This window comes from Kryptolebias marmoratus, linkage group LG7 (assembly GCF_001649575.2).
Source record: "Kryptolebias marmoratus isolate JLee-2015 linkage group LG7, ASM164957v2, whole genome shotgun sequence".
In the NCBI taxonomy this organism is placed as follows: Eukaryota; Metazoa; Chordata; class Actinopteri; order Cyprinodontiformes; family Rivulidae; genus Kryptolebias; species Kryptolebias marmoratus.
This window is the reverse complement of record NC_051436.1, coordinates 8,933,225-8,949,495: the sequence shown is the minus strand read 5'-3', so window position 1 is coordinate 8,949,495 and position 16,271 is coordinate 8,933,225. Positions and strand designations below refer to the sequence as shown.

Below are 16,271 nucleotides of genomic sequence, written 5' to 3'. Positions count from 1 at the left end.
GTTAACCAGTTGGTCCCTGACGCTTGTTTTACTTCTGAAACTGAGGAGCGATCCTATCCTAATGCCACGTGTCGGGTCCATCGGTTCCCCGGTACCTATGTTCTTCAGAGGTTAATAATGAAAGTCACGAAAGATGCTTGGCTCCCCCTTCAAATGTCTAAATACAAATGGGAAAAAAATACTCAATTACGGTAAGAAAGCTGCAATTCCTGGAATTTGTGACTTTCTGGATACTGGGGAACAGGGCTCCGGAGAACATAGGTACTTGGGGAACGTAGGGGGGATACGGGAACATGAGGATGACGCCTCATGTGTCTATCTTTTGGCAAAATACCTCATTAATCACTGGACACATTTTAATGAAACTTGCAGAAATTATCACTGGTTGAACATCGAGGAAACCCGGTTCATTTTGGTCCAACTGACCTTAAAACGCGCAAATGACTCAAACTTCCTCAATTCTACAGATCTTGGCCTAAACGTTGGTGCGTTATTAGCCGAGACTGATCCCTAACACATAATTTGAATACTGACACAACGTGCAAGATCTTTGTTTAAAACGTTGCCAGGAACTAAAAAAGATGAATTATGTCTGTTTGTTAGCAAAATATCTCATGGAACAACTGGATGAATTTTATTGAAACTTCCTGGAAACAAATCACTGGATGGACCTCGAAAACTGATCGACTTTTGGAGCCAACCGAATTTAAGTTGGCCGCCGTGGCACAAAAAACGGCCATAATTCAGTCAGTTTTAAAGATACTGAGCTGAAATTTGGTGTGGTAGCGGCTGAGAGGCATTCACAACCCATGCTCTGAGCATGACATTCTTGAAATATCGCACGCTTATTAGGTTGTTTCCTAGGTTTGACCAAAGTCCAACCATTCGAATTCAATGAAGGAATGCTCGACCTTCACTTTCTTACCTGTCATATTTCACCTTCTGGTCAAATCGTCTGTCTTCTTTGAGCACTCATGTAACCCTCGGCTTTAATATTTGATCAATCCTTGGAATGTGTGGGTGGTTGTTTCTCATAGGTGAGTTTCTTTGGGCCTGCCTGTTTTTTCTGTTTTTTTTTTTACCTTTTCTCTCTCGCAGTTTTGTGTTCCGACTCCCCGCATGTCTCCCCCGTATTAACCCCCGGGTGCAGAGGAAAACCGGGGCCCTTTTTAGGAAACAGGCTTTAGTTAATGATGCGCCGCTGTTTCGCATTTCGCCCGCTTTTGATCATTCTGGGACATCCTCTCAGACTTATCAGGGTTTGGAAAGAAAACCGTGTCACATCTTCTCCTCTCAGACAGAAATAGTTTTTTTTTTTTTCCTCCTCCAACATTAATATTAAACTGCTGTCAGAAATTCAGCACTGCACAGACTTTCCAAGATAAAAAACACACACAAAGGTAACCTTTTCAGTTCGGGAACAAGTTAGAAAAAAATTATTTTATAGTTGTTTCGGTAATATTACCAGCTAATAGTCGTAAATGTTTGGATATAAAAGAAGAGACTTACTTAATTTTATGAAAGTGCAAAAAGTCTTTTTATTACTATTTGTAAAGCCTATATTGGGCAAAGATTAAAACTAATAACGATAATTTATTAAAAGGCTTTCATGGCAGAGTTTAAGACTGAGATCATCTTATGTTGAACATATTTTACCAGTGTTGGTGAAAACTTGAAGGTAATTTTATGATGTGAGATCTGGAGCGATCTGTTGGAGCTCAGAGGATGTGTTGGGGATCACTCTCAGCTACTACCACACCAACCTTCAGCTCCGTATCTGTAAAACTGACTGAGTTGTAGCGTTTGTTTGTTTTTTCTGTTTGCTGAGGTCGGTTCGCAAAAGGTAATAAGATGTAGATGTGAATTTTCTGAGTTTCATTAATTAAATTCAATTCAAAAATCCTTTATTAATCCCAAAGGGAAATTAAATGTTGACGTAGCTCATTTAAATCAAGGAGTTCTTATAGTGTTGGCTGTGGACAGGAAAGATCTCCTGTAGCAGTCCGTTTTACAGCTAATCTGAAGAAGCCTTTCCTCATGAAGAGGATGGACAGGGTTGTCCATGATTTCCTTGATTTTATGCAAAATCCTTCATTGCATCATCATCTCCAGAGGTTCCACGGTCACCCACAGAACAGAACCAGCTTTCTTTATCAGGTTGTTGAGCCTTTTTAGGTCCCTGGCTCTGGTGCTGACGGCAGAGGAGATGACACGCTCGACAACAGACTTATAGAAGATCTGCAACATCTTGCTGGAAACCTTGAAGGATCTAAGCTTCCTCAAGAAGTACAGTCTGCTCTGTCCCTTCTTGTAGATGGCTTCACTGTTGAGTCTCCAGTCCAGCCTGTTGTCTAGATGAACACCAAGGTATTTATATTCCTCAACTGCCTCCACTTCTTCTCCCATGATGGTAATAGGGTTTGATCTGACCCTGTTTCTCCTGAAATCTACAATCTCCTTTGTTTTGTTCACATTCAAGATGAGATGATTAAACTCCCTCCAGTGGTTTCTGGGATATTTTGCTAACAGAGGTGACTCCAACGGTTACTGATTCCATTTGCTCCAATTAGTTTGTTTTTCTGGATCAGTTTATGGCACCTATTAGAGTCTTTAAAGCTCCTCCTTACAGGGTTTGGTGTCATCTAGTAGCAAGATTGTGAATTACAACTAACTTTTTAGTTTCTCTCTTCTTTCAACTGCTTTTTTTTAAAGTAATTCTTTGTTTAGTTGGGTGTTTTTTTGTTGTTTGTTACAGTTTGGGATTTTCTACATCAAATGGTTCCTCTCGAGTGTTTTTAGTTCACAAACTGTTCGATGAAACGAATCTTTCCTCTTAAGAGCGCATAGTTCTGTGCTTCCATTATCTAATAATAATCAACTAACCATTTCTGGAATGCCTAAAAGAATCTCAGTGGCTAAAATAAAAGAAATAAAAATAAAATAATCTGTTGAGTTGAGTACGACTCCTGGAGGAGACGTTAAAAACTGTTTTTTTTGGTAAATGAAACACCGTTTTGTGCCACAATCTTAATCTTGGTTGAGTCGGAGATGTGACATTGACTATTTGCTCTGAAACAAGTGAAACCTTTTTTGTTTTCATCCGTTTTTCGACCAAAAGCCTGAGCTTGACCAACACTTTCTGACATGTCCCAGGTTCCACTACTGTAAATGAAACCAGCTTAAAAACCAGAACTGTTAGATTTTACATCTTCAATTTAGATGCAATATTTTTTTTTTTCCGGCGATAAAATGCATCTTTGTGTCGGTTTGATTTATTTTGTCCGATTAAAAATAAACTCCGTACTCTCGATTCAGCTGCTGAAATTCAAAGAGGAAGCGGTGCGTGTGTTTCCAAAAACCGTCCCCGGCTCCGCGGATGAGAAGCGAAACGTCTTCAGCTACAGAATAGAAGTCCAGTTGTTTTTTTTTGTTTTTTAACCTTTTTTGAATTTTACCATGGCCTAGATGACTGAGAATCTACACCAGCATATTGCCACCCACTTTGGGAAGGACACCCTAGGAGTAGTGCGGGAGTTTACGAAGATGTCAAGGAAGCTTGCTGACTACAGGAACCATCTTCGTTTTAGTTTGAGATGCAGACAGGAAAGACTCATCCCTAGCAGTATAAAACTCAACTCTACAATCATTGAGAAAGCTCCTCGGTTGAGAAGTGACGTCCCCGGCCGTTGCCCCTCACTGGTCCGCAGACCTCCTCTCCGTCCTGAGCGGTGCCCATCAGTATTCCTCGACTCTGACGTTTATCTTCATCTTTTCAAACAAGGACTGCCGGGGAACTTTTATCATCTCGTTACGCTCCCGAACGAGGAGCCTCCCTACGGTTTTAAGAGCCTCCTGCTCTGCGACCCCCCCCCCCTCCCCTCAGGTCATCTTTTACACTCGAGTGTCGTTTTCATCAGGGTCAGACTTTCACATCCTCCCTCTGACCCGGGACGTCACACTCATTTGGCTCCAACTGAGGCGCAAAACTGTTATCGTTTTATATTCTCATATCCTGAAGCGGGGGCGCTCATTTTACTCCGGACCGACAAATCCCACTTTCCCTTCTTCCTTTAAAGGCAAAACAAAAAAAAAAAGAAGCAGCAAACACGCTCAGATTTAGGACAACACGGACGTGATCACAGTAATTGGACGAACATAACGTCATGCTGCTGTTGATGTGACTTGAGAAGGCGAAAGAAGCGGGGGCGCCGTTTCGTCTCGCGTTCGTTCAGAGTCAAACGGGCGAAGCAGAGAAACGTTCCTGCCGGGGAACTCTTCAGTGGAGTTTGATTCGCACCGATGCGAGGCAGATATTGTCACGATGCGTGGAGAGTTGGGCGGACCCAAAATGCAGACAGATGAGGTGGAACTTCAAAAGTAAACAAATGTATTTACAAAAGGAAAACAAAAGTGCTGACGAGGCAGCAACTGAACTAAATAACACAACAGGACTCCAAAACCATGAGGGGGTGAGACACGACGAGACACCAGGAAGCTCAGGAGAGAAACATAACGAAACCAGCGACAAATGAGGGGAAATGAGCAGGTTTTAAAAAGCTGCAGGAAATTAGGAAGAAGTGGCCACAGGTGAGTGATTACAAACTCAGGGCAGGTGTAGATGGGAGCGAAGAACCAACTGACAAAGCAAAACACAGGAACCAAATAACAGAATTAAATAAACAATTAACTCAACACACACAAAAAAAAAAAAACGCAAATCCCGACAGAAACTTAGATTCCTGCAAGGAGTTCCTAATCGAGATTAAAGCCCCGGCATTCCTTTAAGGAACGGATATCGCCTGTTTTAAGATGGCCGCCCCGGCCATCCGCCACAGCCACATTTAGGGAGATGCTCAGAGTACTTGTTGAGGATGAATCCCGGCTACTACCACATAAACCTCACCTCGTTAGCTGTCATATTACATAAGCTACGGCCATTTTTGTGTGGCAAAGGTTAACGAACTGTGGAGCCATCTTGAACCGGATTAACTCCAAATGTAAATAAGTTGCAGACGCACATCGAGTGATCATCGAGTGTTCTGAACGTTTCATTGAAATCTGTCCAGTGGTTTGTGAGGGTTTTGTGAATTCTACAGACAAACGAACAGACAGACGGGGGGCTAAAACGTTAGCGCTCTGCTTTCCCCTCCGCGGCGCCTCTCCCGTCTGGTTCAACCCGAAGCGCCTCGCTTCATTTTTAGAGCGCCGTCCCTCTCCCCCGCCGACGCGCCGCCACCTGAAACCTCCAGCCGTTTTCCCTCAGCTCCACCGCCGTCTGCTTCCAGCAGCACGTGCATCCTCGGAGCGGCGAAAGGAAACAGCGGAAGCAGGTGCATCTGCTAATCCCACTTATGTTGACCACAAGGGTCCTGTTGGAGAAAACATTGCCCATTTCCCCCAATCAATGAAAGTCCCCACCACCACACACACACACACACACACATACACACACACTTTAAAAAAGACAGCCAGCACGAGCAGTCGATGCCTGTGTTTACCTGCAGCCCCAGATGTTGTGCCATTATGTTGGTTAGTCAAATGAAAGCACTTCGCTGCTGTTTGAATTTGTCAAGCTAGCGCAGCTAAGCTGTGTGTGCAGTCGTCTTTATCAGCGTTGAGTAAACCCTCAAACATAAACTCTGCAAATGGCTCAAATGGGCCAAGAAAAAAAGGCAACTCCGAGTGGAACGATGTGCGAAATGTCCCCCTTTTTGGTTTCGCTTTTAGCTTCTTTAGCGATGCTAACAAGCATCACTGTAGCCCAAAATATCAAGATCTACTGCACTGAAATTGATTTAATTTATAAGAGATCGTTTGGGGGGGCGGTGGGGTGAGTAAAACAAGTAGATATTAAAAGGCTGACTTTAAAAAGGATTAAAACGAATATAAATTTCATGTAGAGGAGGAATGTCGTCGTTGTTGTTTTTTCAAACCTTTATAACATCAACTTCATGCTCAGATTACGTGTCGTGAATGACTCTCAGCTACTACAGCATCAAACTCCGGCTCAATGTCTGTAAATTCAATAAAGTTACGTCCATTTTTGTGTCGGCCAGGGTGGATTAGTTGTAGCGGCCATGTTGAACTGAACTGACTCCTAACAAAATCAGATACAAACGTGAAACTAATGAGACCTTTCTGAACATTTCATTCAAACCCATTTAGTGGTTGGTGAGATATTTTGCTAACAGACAAACAGGGCTGACCTAAACAGTTCATGCTAAAGTTCTAAGCAATGAATAGTGCTCAAAATATGTATCAGGGATGAATCCCAGCTACTACCACCTCAAATTCTAGCTCAGTATCTGTAAAACTGACTGGGTTAGAGACACTTTTATTTGTTTTCTAAAGTCAGTTTGCTTTGAAGGCCATTTATTTATTCGTTTTTCCTTTATTTTACAAGGAATGTCCCATTAAAACAATCATAAAAGTCTCATTTCTCACATAAAATTACAAATGGAACACAATCTTGAATCGGGTTGACTTTAAAACTTGAATCAGGCGTAGATGATTGCTTTCTGAAAGTTTCAGTAAAATCTGTTCAGTGGTTTCATGAGATATTTTGCTAGCAGTCCTAAATTTAAACGCTGTAGTTGGCCTAAATGTGACGTTCTGTTTTATTCTGAAGTCAAAAACTAAAAGAAGATGGCGCCATTTTTGTGTTTGGTCGCAAGTAATAAATAAATAAATTAATTTAAAAAATAGTGAAACAAATATATTCTATGTGTTCTAATTAAAGATGCAATGAAGTCAGTACATATTGTTGTTTAATGTGGTTTGATTAGGGGGGAAAAAAACACTTATTTTAGTTTTAATCAATGAAATCTTTCATAATAGCTCCCATTTCCACTCGTCTAAAATCCGTGGCTGAAGTTGACGACCGCCGACCGTGACCTCGCGCACAAGTCACCTGGGTGTCGTCGGCACAGTCGCCCGAGGCCCAAACAACAAACTGCCTCCCGACATGCCTCGGAGGAATCAAAGCTGAACACGTGTTGCTCGACGCGAGCGGCGCGCGCAAAAAAAACCCCAAACATCTGGCTCTTGTGCGCGGCTTAATTTAAGCCATCTGTACGAAAGAACGTCAGCCTCTTCCGCAGCTCTCTTGTTGAGGCAGAAATTATTCCGATGACAACTTAAAATCTCACCCCTGGGACGAGACAAATCACTCCGGAGCACGGGAAATAAAATCGCTGAGAAAAGCAGGAGACCCGCCCCTCACACACACCTTGTAAATTGGGGCAAATATTTATTATGCATCATGCGTTGGCTTTGGCTGACTTCGTAGCTGGAAGTCGACTTGTTAGTATATCGAGGTCACTTCATCTGGCTCTTCAGCAGTAGGAACGCTTCAACTTTTGGCTCGTTCTCGGGGAGGGGGAGGGGGGTGAAGGAACAAACATGTCATGTAGGCAGGCGAAACGACGGCATGAAGCAAACGGGTTGACGATGAGGTTTGACCCTTTGATTCCGGGCGCTCCCGTCGACCTGCGCCGCTTCAAAGGGCCAATCGTCAAACATCCGAGGGTGAAAATGACAATGACTGCAGAGCTGCCACAGTGAGGGGGGGGGNAGCAAGCAGGGGGGGGGTGTTACAACTCGATCCAAATACCTGGACGTAAAATCGACACGAGCGCTCCCTCTTCTGCAGCTGCAACCCAAAGAGAGAGGCATAAAAAGGAGTTAGGACGAAAAACAGGTCAACAATCAACAGGTGACAAAATGTCCCGCTTGACGAAACGTTTTCAGTGAACAGGACATCGAGAGGCATCGGGAGGTGTTCGATTGCACATGGTTTTAGTTTGAAAATGTAGGGTTTTGGGGTTTTTTTGTAATTTATCTACTATGAGACCTAAAATCCACATATTTATGTTAAGTCTGTGGTTGGGCAAATCTAAGACTTGAATCTTGGGGTTTAGGCCTGCCGAAAAGCATCGAGAAAGGGACCGGTGCTGCTGAAATGTGAGCTTGTGTCAAATAAGTCTGACGCTGAACTCCAGAGGACAGAGTACCCCTGCTGACCCCCCGTGAAGTCGCAGCTGAAGGTGATTTTCCTTCCATCGCCTCTAACTCTGCGCAGAGTCTCACTGGGGTTTTTTGCCTTTATTACTCTGTTTTGTTAATATTTCACCAACGCTTAAAGTAGGGATGGGCATTTTAGGCAAAAAACACATCAGTAATTATTTGATTTTACTTCAAATATTCAACACCCACCATCCTGACCTGTTCCCCCCGGTCCGTCCGTGCCCCATCCACCTACCAGCCGCAGCTGTAAACATAAACCCAACTCGTGTTTGTCGCAATGCGTGCCTTTTTTCATCCTTTGCTCGCGTGGGGCTATTTAACGTACCACAACAAGCATCGGCACAATCGCAAACTGTTTAAAGGCGGTGAAAACAGCCTTAATGAGCGCTAATCTCAGCTGCCGCTTTATGATTCAGGCCCGTTGCCCGATTCGTGTTTTCGCCCCCTACAAAAGAAAATGGCCGTATCCACACGGTTGGGAGTGTTGTTCACTCACCCCAAAGTCCTGCAGCTGAAAAAAAAAAAAGACCCCTCTAATGAAACAGAGGCTTTGGTACAGAGAGACGTGCTGGTGCCAACTCTGCTCGCCGGGGATCTTTATACTCCTTTATTTGGAACGGTCCGATGGATCGACGCGGAGCTAAGCTCACCTGTGACCATAGTTGCCACCTTGTAATCCTTTCAAAATAAACTGGAAAGGCTAAGACACAGAGAGGGGATGGGCAATAGTTGTGCCAGGGTGATAAAAAGGTTAGGACGATTGCTATAATTCTTTGAATTTGCCCATTTGAACACCACCAAATATTTAAAAGTTCATATTTAGTTCTCATACAGGAGTTGTGCCTCTATTATTCTGAAAATGAGGGGGTTATTAAAATTTTTTGGCGGGAGGGATGGGGATTTGGCCGGTTTATTTTATTTTCCTTTATTTTCATAGGAAAAGTCAGTACACGAAATACAAATTGGTCGTTTGAACAAATTACAGGGTTGCCTGCGCGGACGAAAGGAACTGGTTTGGTTTTGAACCTATCGAGACACACTTACAGGTTCCGATCTCATTAGATCCGACGACATCTTTCCTCGTGCTCCGAGAGTCCTTTAAATGTCACTTGACAAAACGAGGTTGGCTCTCGCGTGTCGTTTACTCAGAGCGGCTGCTTTACTATCCTGATTGATGTACGGCGGCGGCGATCTCTGCGGCGTGTTCTCGCCATCGCTGTAAATGACTTTCGAAGCTCTGTTAGAGTGACCGTCGCCACAGACCCCATTCGCTCAGCTTTATTGGACAGCCAAACCAAGGAGGAGCCCTAATGTTTTCACACTTCTTCCATTTCACAATCACTGAGGTCATTGCGCTCCTGGGAGCACTCAGAGGTTTAGAAATGGTTTTATACCCCTGCCCTGATCTAGGCTTCACTGCAGTTTTACCACAGAGATCTATAAAGAGTTCTTTGGACTTGATAGCTTGGCCGTTGTTCTGACACCAGCGTAAATTGTGTGTGTGTGTGTGTGTGTCTACAGACACCAGTCGTTTACCTTGGGCTCTGTCCACACATTTTGAAAAACGACCATTTGCACCTTTTTATTCACAGCATATGTTTTTTTTTAGAAGAGTTTTCCTCAAAAAAAAAAAAAAAAAAAGTTAATTCTGACAATCTGAGATTATGAGAACTGATGACGGAGCAGCCTACCTCACACACCTTAAAAACCAGAACAACAAAACCATTTTTACCACTTCTTCAAAAATCTGGCACGCTTCATTTCTGCTTTGTTGCCGTTAAACGTCCAACAGGAGTTAACGAAAGCAAACGGTAAACGGTGTCAAAGCAAAAAACGAGCTACAGTTGTTTTGGGAGGATCTTTGGCCTTGCCCAGAATGTTCCTTTGTTTTTTGTTTTTGTCAAGTATTGTTAAGGTATACAATATCATTTCCTGGTGCAGCATGGATGTTTTAAGCATTCTTTCTCCTCATTTTAAGATTTCTTAAAGAGTAATGAAGTCAGGGCCCTAATGTACCACAGTTTGACTACCATCCAGTTTTAGAAACCTCTCAGACATTAAAGTTGTCACAATGCACGATGGGCAGTGGTTTTGAAATATTTGAGGTGTCAATAAACAGAATAAAGTCAAAGATTTAATGTGACACTGCATTTTTTTCCCTTTTTAACCTGTACCTGCTAATAACATGCTGCTAACACGACCATGAGGTCGCAATAATGGGCCAGGTTGTTTCCTAACCACCATTTTTAACCGGAAGCTGGCAGCTGACGTCACAAAGGGCGAGCAAATTTGAAGCAGTGATGTCTCAGCCATTGTAGCTTTATTTTGAAAGGATTATAAACTGGAAACTACGGCCACAGGTGAGCTTTTAATACGTGTGCGTTACAGGGGGTTTTCCGCAGCAGGACTTGTTGGAAGTCGACCTTAATTCACCGCGGCTCTTCATCCAATCCATATGGACACGGTGATTTTAAAGAAAAACATAACAGGCATTAGCCCCGCATCATAAAGTTCGACATACTGACATAAACTAAATGTCTAAACTGACGCGGAGGTGGTTGGTTGACCATGGTTTTGTGTGTGAATATTTGATAAATAACCAAAATACTGAAAAACAAAGAGTACTTTTCCTTGAAATGCACATCCCTCATCCAAATGTTTTCATGATTGTAACAGCAAAGCATCAAAATTTGTCAGAATTACAAGATTTGACCCTGGGACATTAAGAACTGCACAGAAATCTCCAGACATTTCCAAGATGTCTTCATAGATAAATATATCATTTTAAAAAAGGATTTTTTTGACAATATAATGTGTAGAAAAATAAGAGTTGCAGATTGAAACTATGCATTATTTGCACACCGTCTTGGAAAAACTGTAGTCTTATTTGGTATCAAAAGGAGAGACAAGACTTCAACAGAAATCCGGTGATACCATGTGTTTATATTTCTTCTACAAGTTTCCTGTGGGAGAACTGGAAAGCTAGTTAAAGCTAGTTAACGTCTGAACTTCATTCTTTAAGTCCAAGAGATCGGAGAAACAGAACTTTAGCGTACCCGCAAAACTGCAGGCACATTTGGTTGGAAGAAGTGGCGTTAGCGTTGCACGGAGAATAAATAATTCCAGATAAGGCCCGGCGAAGCCTCTGTGTGGGTTTGGTGCCATCCTAAAATCCCAACAAGATTAACCGTTTCATAGGAAACAGAGCCTTCATCGCGGCCCACTCCTCTGGAAGCGGTCCCGTCTTTACCGTTAGCCCTTTGATCACGAAAACGACAGTGATCTCCACGTTTGCCAAGTCAATCCTTTCATTGTCTGCTGGCACGCTGCGACTGCGCTTTGCTGGCCAGAGGAAAGAAAAGGGAAAAAAAAAAAAAAAAATCTTTAATTTGTTTAGCTCTTTGCAGATTGTGTCAAAATGATTGAACTTGAGAGGTAAACATCAGTGAACGCCAGAGAGATGAAGACCATTTCTAGCGCCTTCGTGAAGCAGAGCTTTCACAAGAACACAAGATAAAAAGAGAAAAACAAGTTTTGAACCTATTTTTTTTCTCCCCCCTCGCAGATGAACTATATACTGCAGGAATGGACTGTATGTCTGAAGGCTTAGAATAATTTATCACAGAGTTGCTTTTGACCTCTTAAATTATTCTGGCTGTAAAAGCTCTTTCTTTTTTTAAATTCAACTCTGTCCAGCTGCTTTTTTTTTTGCACCATTTCCTTAACTTTATAAGAGAAACTAAAGACTAAAATAGCAATATTTTATGAGGAAACCAGTCTTTCAAGAGGTGTTATAAAGTCCTCTGGCTCCTGAATGCGAATTTACTCATCGCACGTTTGTTCCGAGGCTGTTTGGGGGCATTTTTACTGCCTTCGCTCTCAATCGGAGAAAACTGGCACTAAAAATCTCTATGGGGACATCTGTGTCTGCTGTGGCAACCAAATTAAAGCTGTCACCACGACCCCCACCTCTCCAAAAAAAAAAAGACCATAAAAAACCCCATCTGAGAACAGGTGTTGGCGTGTGGCTCCACGTGAAGCCACTCCGGCAAATTAACGGCTGACATTTTCAGTTGGATGTCAGACGGCGGGATTATTTCAGCTCACTTTACCGGAGTGCCTCATTTCTCCGCTCTGCTGTGAACAGGGGTGGGGAATCAATTCATTAGCTTCGAGTTCGGCCGGCGTTGATAAAAACTCTGCATTGTTTCGGTGGAGCTTGATTGACCGCCACGTTAGTTAAAGTCAAGGGGCTCAACGGAGAGTTTGACAAATTTGGCGTTCGGCTGACATGTTTCAAACTGGATCGGTTGTGAATTGATCTCTTACATGTTGTAGAAAACACATTCAACGATTCCAGTTCAGAGAAAGACTAAGTTGGACCAAAATGATGAGCTCGTGGCTAGTCTTAGCGAGACCAAGATCAAAGCAGACGGTCTTCAAACAACTCCAGTCTCAAAGTCATAGAGGTTCATGTGAACTTTTTTTTAAAAAACCTTACATCATTCAGTACTATAACATAGATATGATATATGCACAGAACTGTGTAGTCATTTGGAAGTCTACATAGCAGCAGCAGCTAGCTATAGCACTTCCATCTAATACTTTTACCATATTTACCATTTATTGTGAAACTGTTGGTTACGTAAAGGTCTATCTGCAAGTAAGTAAGCAAATAAATCCTTATTTTTGTACTTATAACACTTTAAGACAGTGTCTACCTGGGCTGCAAACTCAAATTGCGAAAAAAGATGCAGGAAAATAGGGTAACTTTTTTATTGCGATCACTGAATTCTGAGTGCTTGTTGCCGAAGCGACCAGCGAGCCGTGTCTCTGCATTCTGAGTGGCCTTTTTTTTGTGCATGGCTCGTAAAACTGCCCATCTCTGCTCACCTCAGACTCACCTGTCTGAGGCAGTCGCTCCCATGTTTACAGTTTTATCTACGAAGGTAAATTCTTTAAATGAAGACAGGCAGATTGAGGCCAGTTTTTGAAATATTCATAATCGGCGTGGCGTTCAGACCTGGACTCTCAGGGCTGTGGCCTCAGAGTACAGTCTTCTGTCACCACACAGGTGACAAAATGTAGCTCTTGAGCTCTAAAATTGACGGAAGCTAAGGTAAGACGGGTTTGAGATAGGTTCAAGATCCTTGCAAATGTTTTTGACCATGTTTGAAATTCATTCCATAAGACTGAGGGTATTTTAAGGCTCCGCCATGCTCCAGAAGGAGCCAAGAAGTCGGTTCGCGGTCAGGTGGTTGCCCTCTTGTTCTCAGACAAGAGCAGAAATCAACTAAATGGCCTTTATCAGAAGCCCAGGAAAGTAAGGGGTTAAAAGTTCTGACAACGACAGGAACCTGATTGTTAGAAGACAGCAGTTGGATGACATTTTAGAGATCGGAGTTGCAGAAATCCACTTTTTTGTTTTAGCGCTGCTCTGACTAGCTGTTAGCTCGGCAATCCGTCCAGAATTCAACTTTATTTCTCCAAACTCTGACAACAACAGGTAAGACATTATTTGTTCATAATCTCTCCACGGAAGCCCTCTCCAGTGGATCTGAACTTTAAAGTCCTGCTCAGAAACGTTGTTTTCTTGTATTCCTTTGAACGGCCTGTCATACTGCGGAGTTTTATTTAAAACCAAAGGAAAAGTGAGCTCGCAGGTTCTTTCAGTACCTTGTTGAGGCTCCGGGCCGCGCTGTCCTTGCCGCCCGGCGTGAGGTTCCTCAGCTGCACATCCAGCAGATCCACCAGCTGAATCATGGCCTTCACCGTGTAGGTGATGTCCCCTGCCTGAAGGTTACTCTTAGTCTGCTCTGCCAGCTCTCGGGCGATGACTGCAGCTGTCTCTCCAGCTTTTAGCTGCAGAAACGATGAAGAGAACACATTCCGCTTTAACCGAAAGCAGCTGACGTACACACGTTTCCGTATAGCTGAACACAAATCCACGATCTGCACCCTGGATACATAGGAATACAAGATTTATCGCATTAACCAAGTATCCATCCTGTAAAAATAAACCCTGTTTGACCTTAACTTTTTGCTGACTGCTGAAATATTGCAGACAATTAATGCGTCTGCCGTCAGCTGTGTACTTCTCACGCAGCTGAGCGTACACCGGGGCATAATATTGTGTCGACACGTAATTATAAAACTATTGAAGGAATTTCCCCAGACAGCCTTACACCTTTATGAAACTAATGCAGAGCGCGCAACTTGGGGAAGCCAGGTGATAGGTTTAAAAACTTAAGAGATACCTTTGAAAGGATACTTTTTTTTTTCTTCCTTAAAATTGGCTTCTTGTGGCTCGGATTAAATTAGAAAAACGTACAACTTAGAGCATTTCCATTTGCTGTTTTATTATAGCAAGAAAATGGGGATTAGTTTATTTCATTTGCACACTTTTCTTCAACCTACAATGACCAAATTACTTCCCACAAACAATATTCAGGAAAAAAAAAAGACAACCTAATTTAAAGACGCTTAAAGCTGCATTTTAGGAGCAGGGAGATCATTGTTGGGTAAGGTGGAACTCTGGGTGATGATCTAAAATTCAGAAACTGTAGTTGAACAATCTTATCAAAGTTGATGAAAATCAGCCTCTGGAATGTCTGAGATTACCCGAATCAAGCTATAACTCAGTCGGTTTTATGAGTATTGAGGTAGAATTTGGTGTGGCAGTAGCTGAGAGTCATCCCCAAAACTTGCTCTTATCGTTCAAGATTTTAGTTTAAAGTTTAGTCTACAAGGTGGCGGATGATATGGCAAACTTTCAGCTGTTCCCTTGTCAGGGTTCTCCACAGCGAGTTGTCCTCCTCCGTCTAACTCGGTCTTCTGTGTCCTCTGTCCTCAGTTCAGCTACCTCCATGTCCTCTCTAACTGCATCCATATGTCTCCTCTTTGTCTCTAACATCCTTCTACCAATATACCCACTGTCCCTCCTCTGGACATGTCCAAACCGTCTCAGTCTGGCCTCTAACTTTATCTCCCAGTCCTTCAACCTGTACTGTACCTCTGATGACCTCATTCCTGATCCTGTCCATCCTCGTCCCTCCCGAGGAGAACCTCAACATCTTCAGCTCTGACACTTCCAGTTCTGTCTCCTGTCTTTTTGTCTCCAAACCGTCCAACACAGCTGCTCTCACCACTGTCCTGTAAACCTTTTCCTTTGACCTTTGCTGCCACTCTTTCATGGAACAAACCAGAGCAATAAAATTGACGACCAATCACAAGATAACCTGCCTCAATGGTGCACCAGCTGATTATCTCATAAAGACAGTCCGGTTCTGTTTGACCCAATAAAAACACCAACTGGTTTGAACTTACCGAAGCCAATTGAGCTTCAAGTTAAATCTAACCGGGGCAGATCCGTTTTACTGAACCAAATGAGGCATAACTCTGGTTCCAAGGCTAAACTGAGTGAGCCAGAGACCATAGAAATAGACGATTCAATCTGTTGTTGGATGCAAAGACACGGAACTGCCCAAGTCTCGCTCCAAAACATGTCCCTCCACTGGATTTCCATTTATTAAAAAAAAATAAAAAATGAGTCAACTCTCATGAAATGATGTCAGTAAATTATTCCCATGAGTCATTATGGTCTCATTAGCTGGATTTACTCCCTTTGATTAGTGTGCTGGTGATGCTTCTAAAAATATTTTCAGGATTTAATAGCTGTAGGTCCTCAAAGAAAAACATTGTCGTCCTGCCATTTTTCAAAGACGCCTCTCCAGGTCTACCTTTTGTTCACTTCCTGGTAACTTCTGGCCACGAAAAACGTTAATGTTGCGACGTTCAAAATGCTTTCAAAACCAAAGGATGAATCCACAGAGGAACTTGTCTAATAAAATACACTCATAAATAATGTTTTTAAAATCAGCAATTTCAACACATGGAGGTGACGTGAGCCACCCATCTTTTCACCTCCTAAAAGTTTCAATTAGCTTCACGTTCACAGGAAAATAATTACTTTTTTACTACTACATGTTGAAAGGGCAGGCTTTCTGATACTAACCATGACAAGTTTGAAATCTGAAACCTTATTTGAGCCAAAAATCCAAATAAATAAAAACATTTAGTTTGTGGTTATGTTCGTTCCTGTCAAGAATTAGAGCTTTTTTTTTTTTCTTCAGATCCAGAAACGCAGACAGCTTGCTGGAACAAAAAAAAACTCTTTACTGAGAGTAAAAAATATCTCGAAAATCATAAAATGACTTACTCGGGGGTGGGGGTGGGGGTGGGGGGGG

The 16,271-nt window shown here is 42.6% G+C and overlaps 1 protein-coding gene across 1 annotated transcript in view; it reads right to left on the bottom strand.

The window, feature by feature from the left end:
- LOC108234847 (adhesion G protein-coupled receptor L3) overlaps window positions 1–16,271 on the bottom strand; it is a 289,951-nt gene that overhangs the window by 83,818 nt on the left and 189,862 nt on the right. Inside the window, exons 9-10 of the mRNA XM_037976458.1 lie at window positions 13,702–13,887; window positions 7,613–7,651 (exon numbers count right to left, since the gene is read on the bottom strand). Coding sequence (XP_037832386.1) covers window positions 7,613–7,651; window positions 13,702–13,887 — 225 coding nt within the window. The remainder of the gene's footprint in view (window positions 1–7,612; window positions 7,652–13,701; window positions 13,888–16,271) is intronic.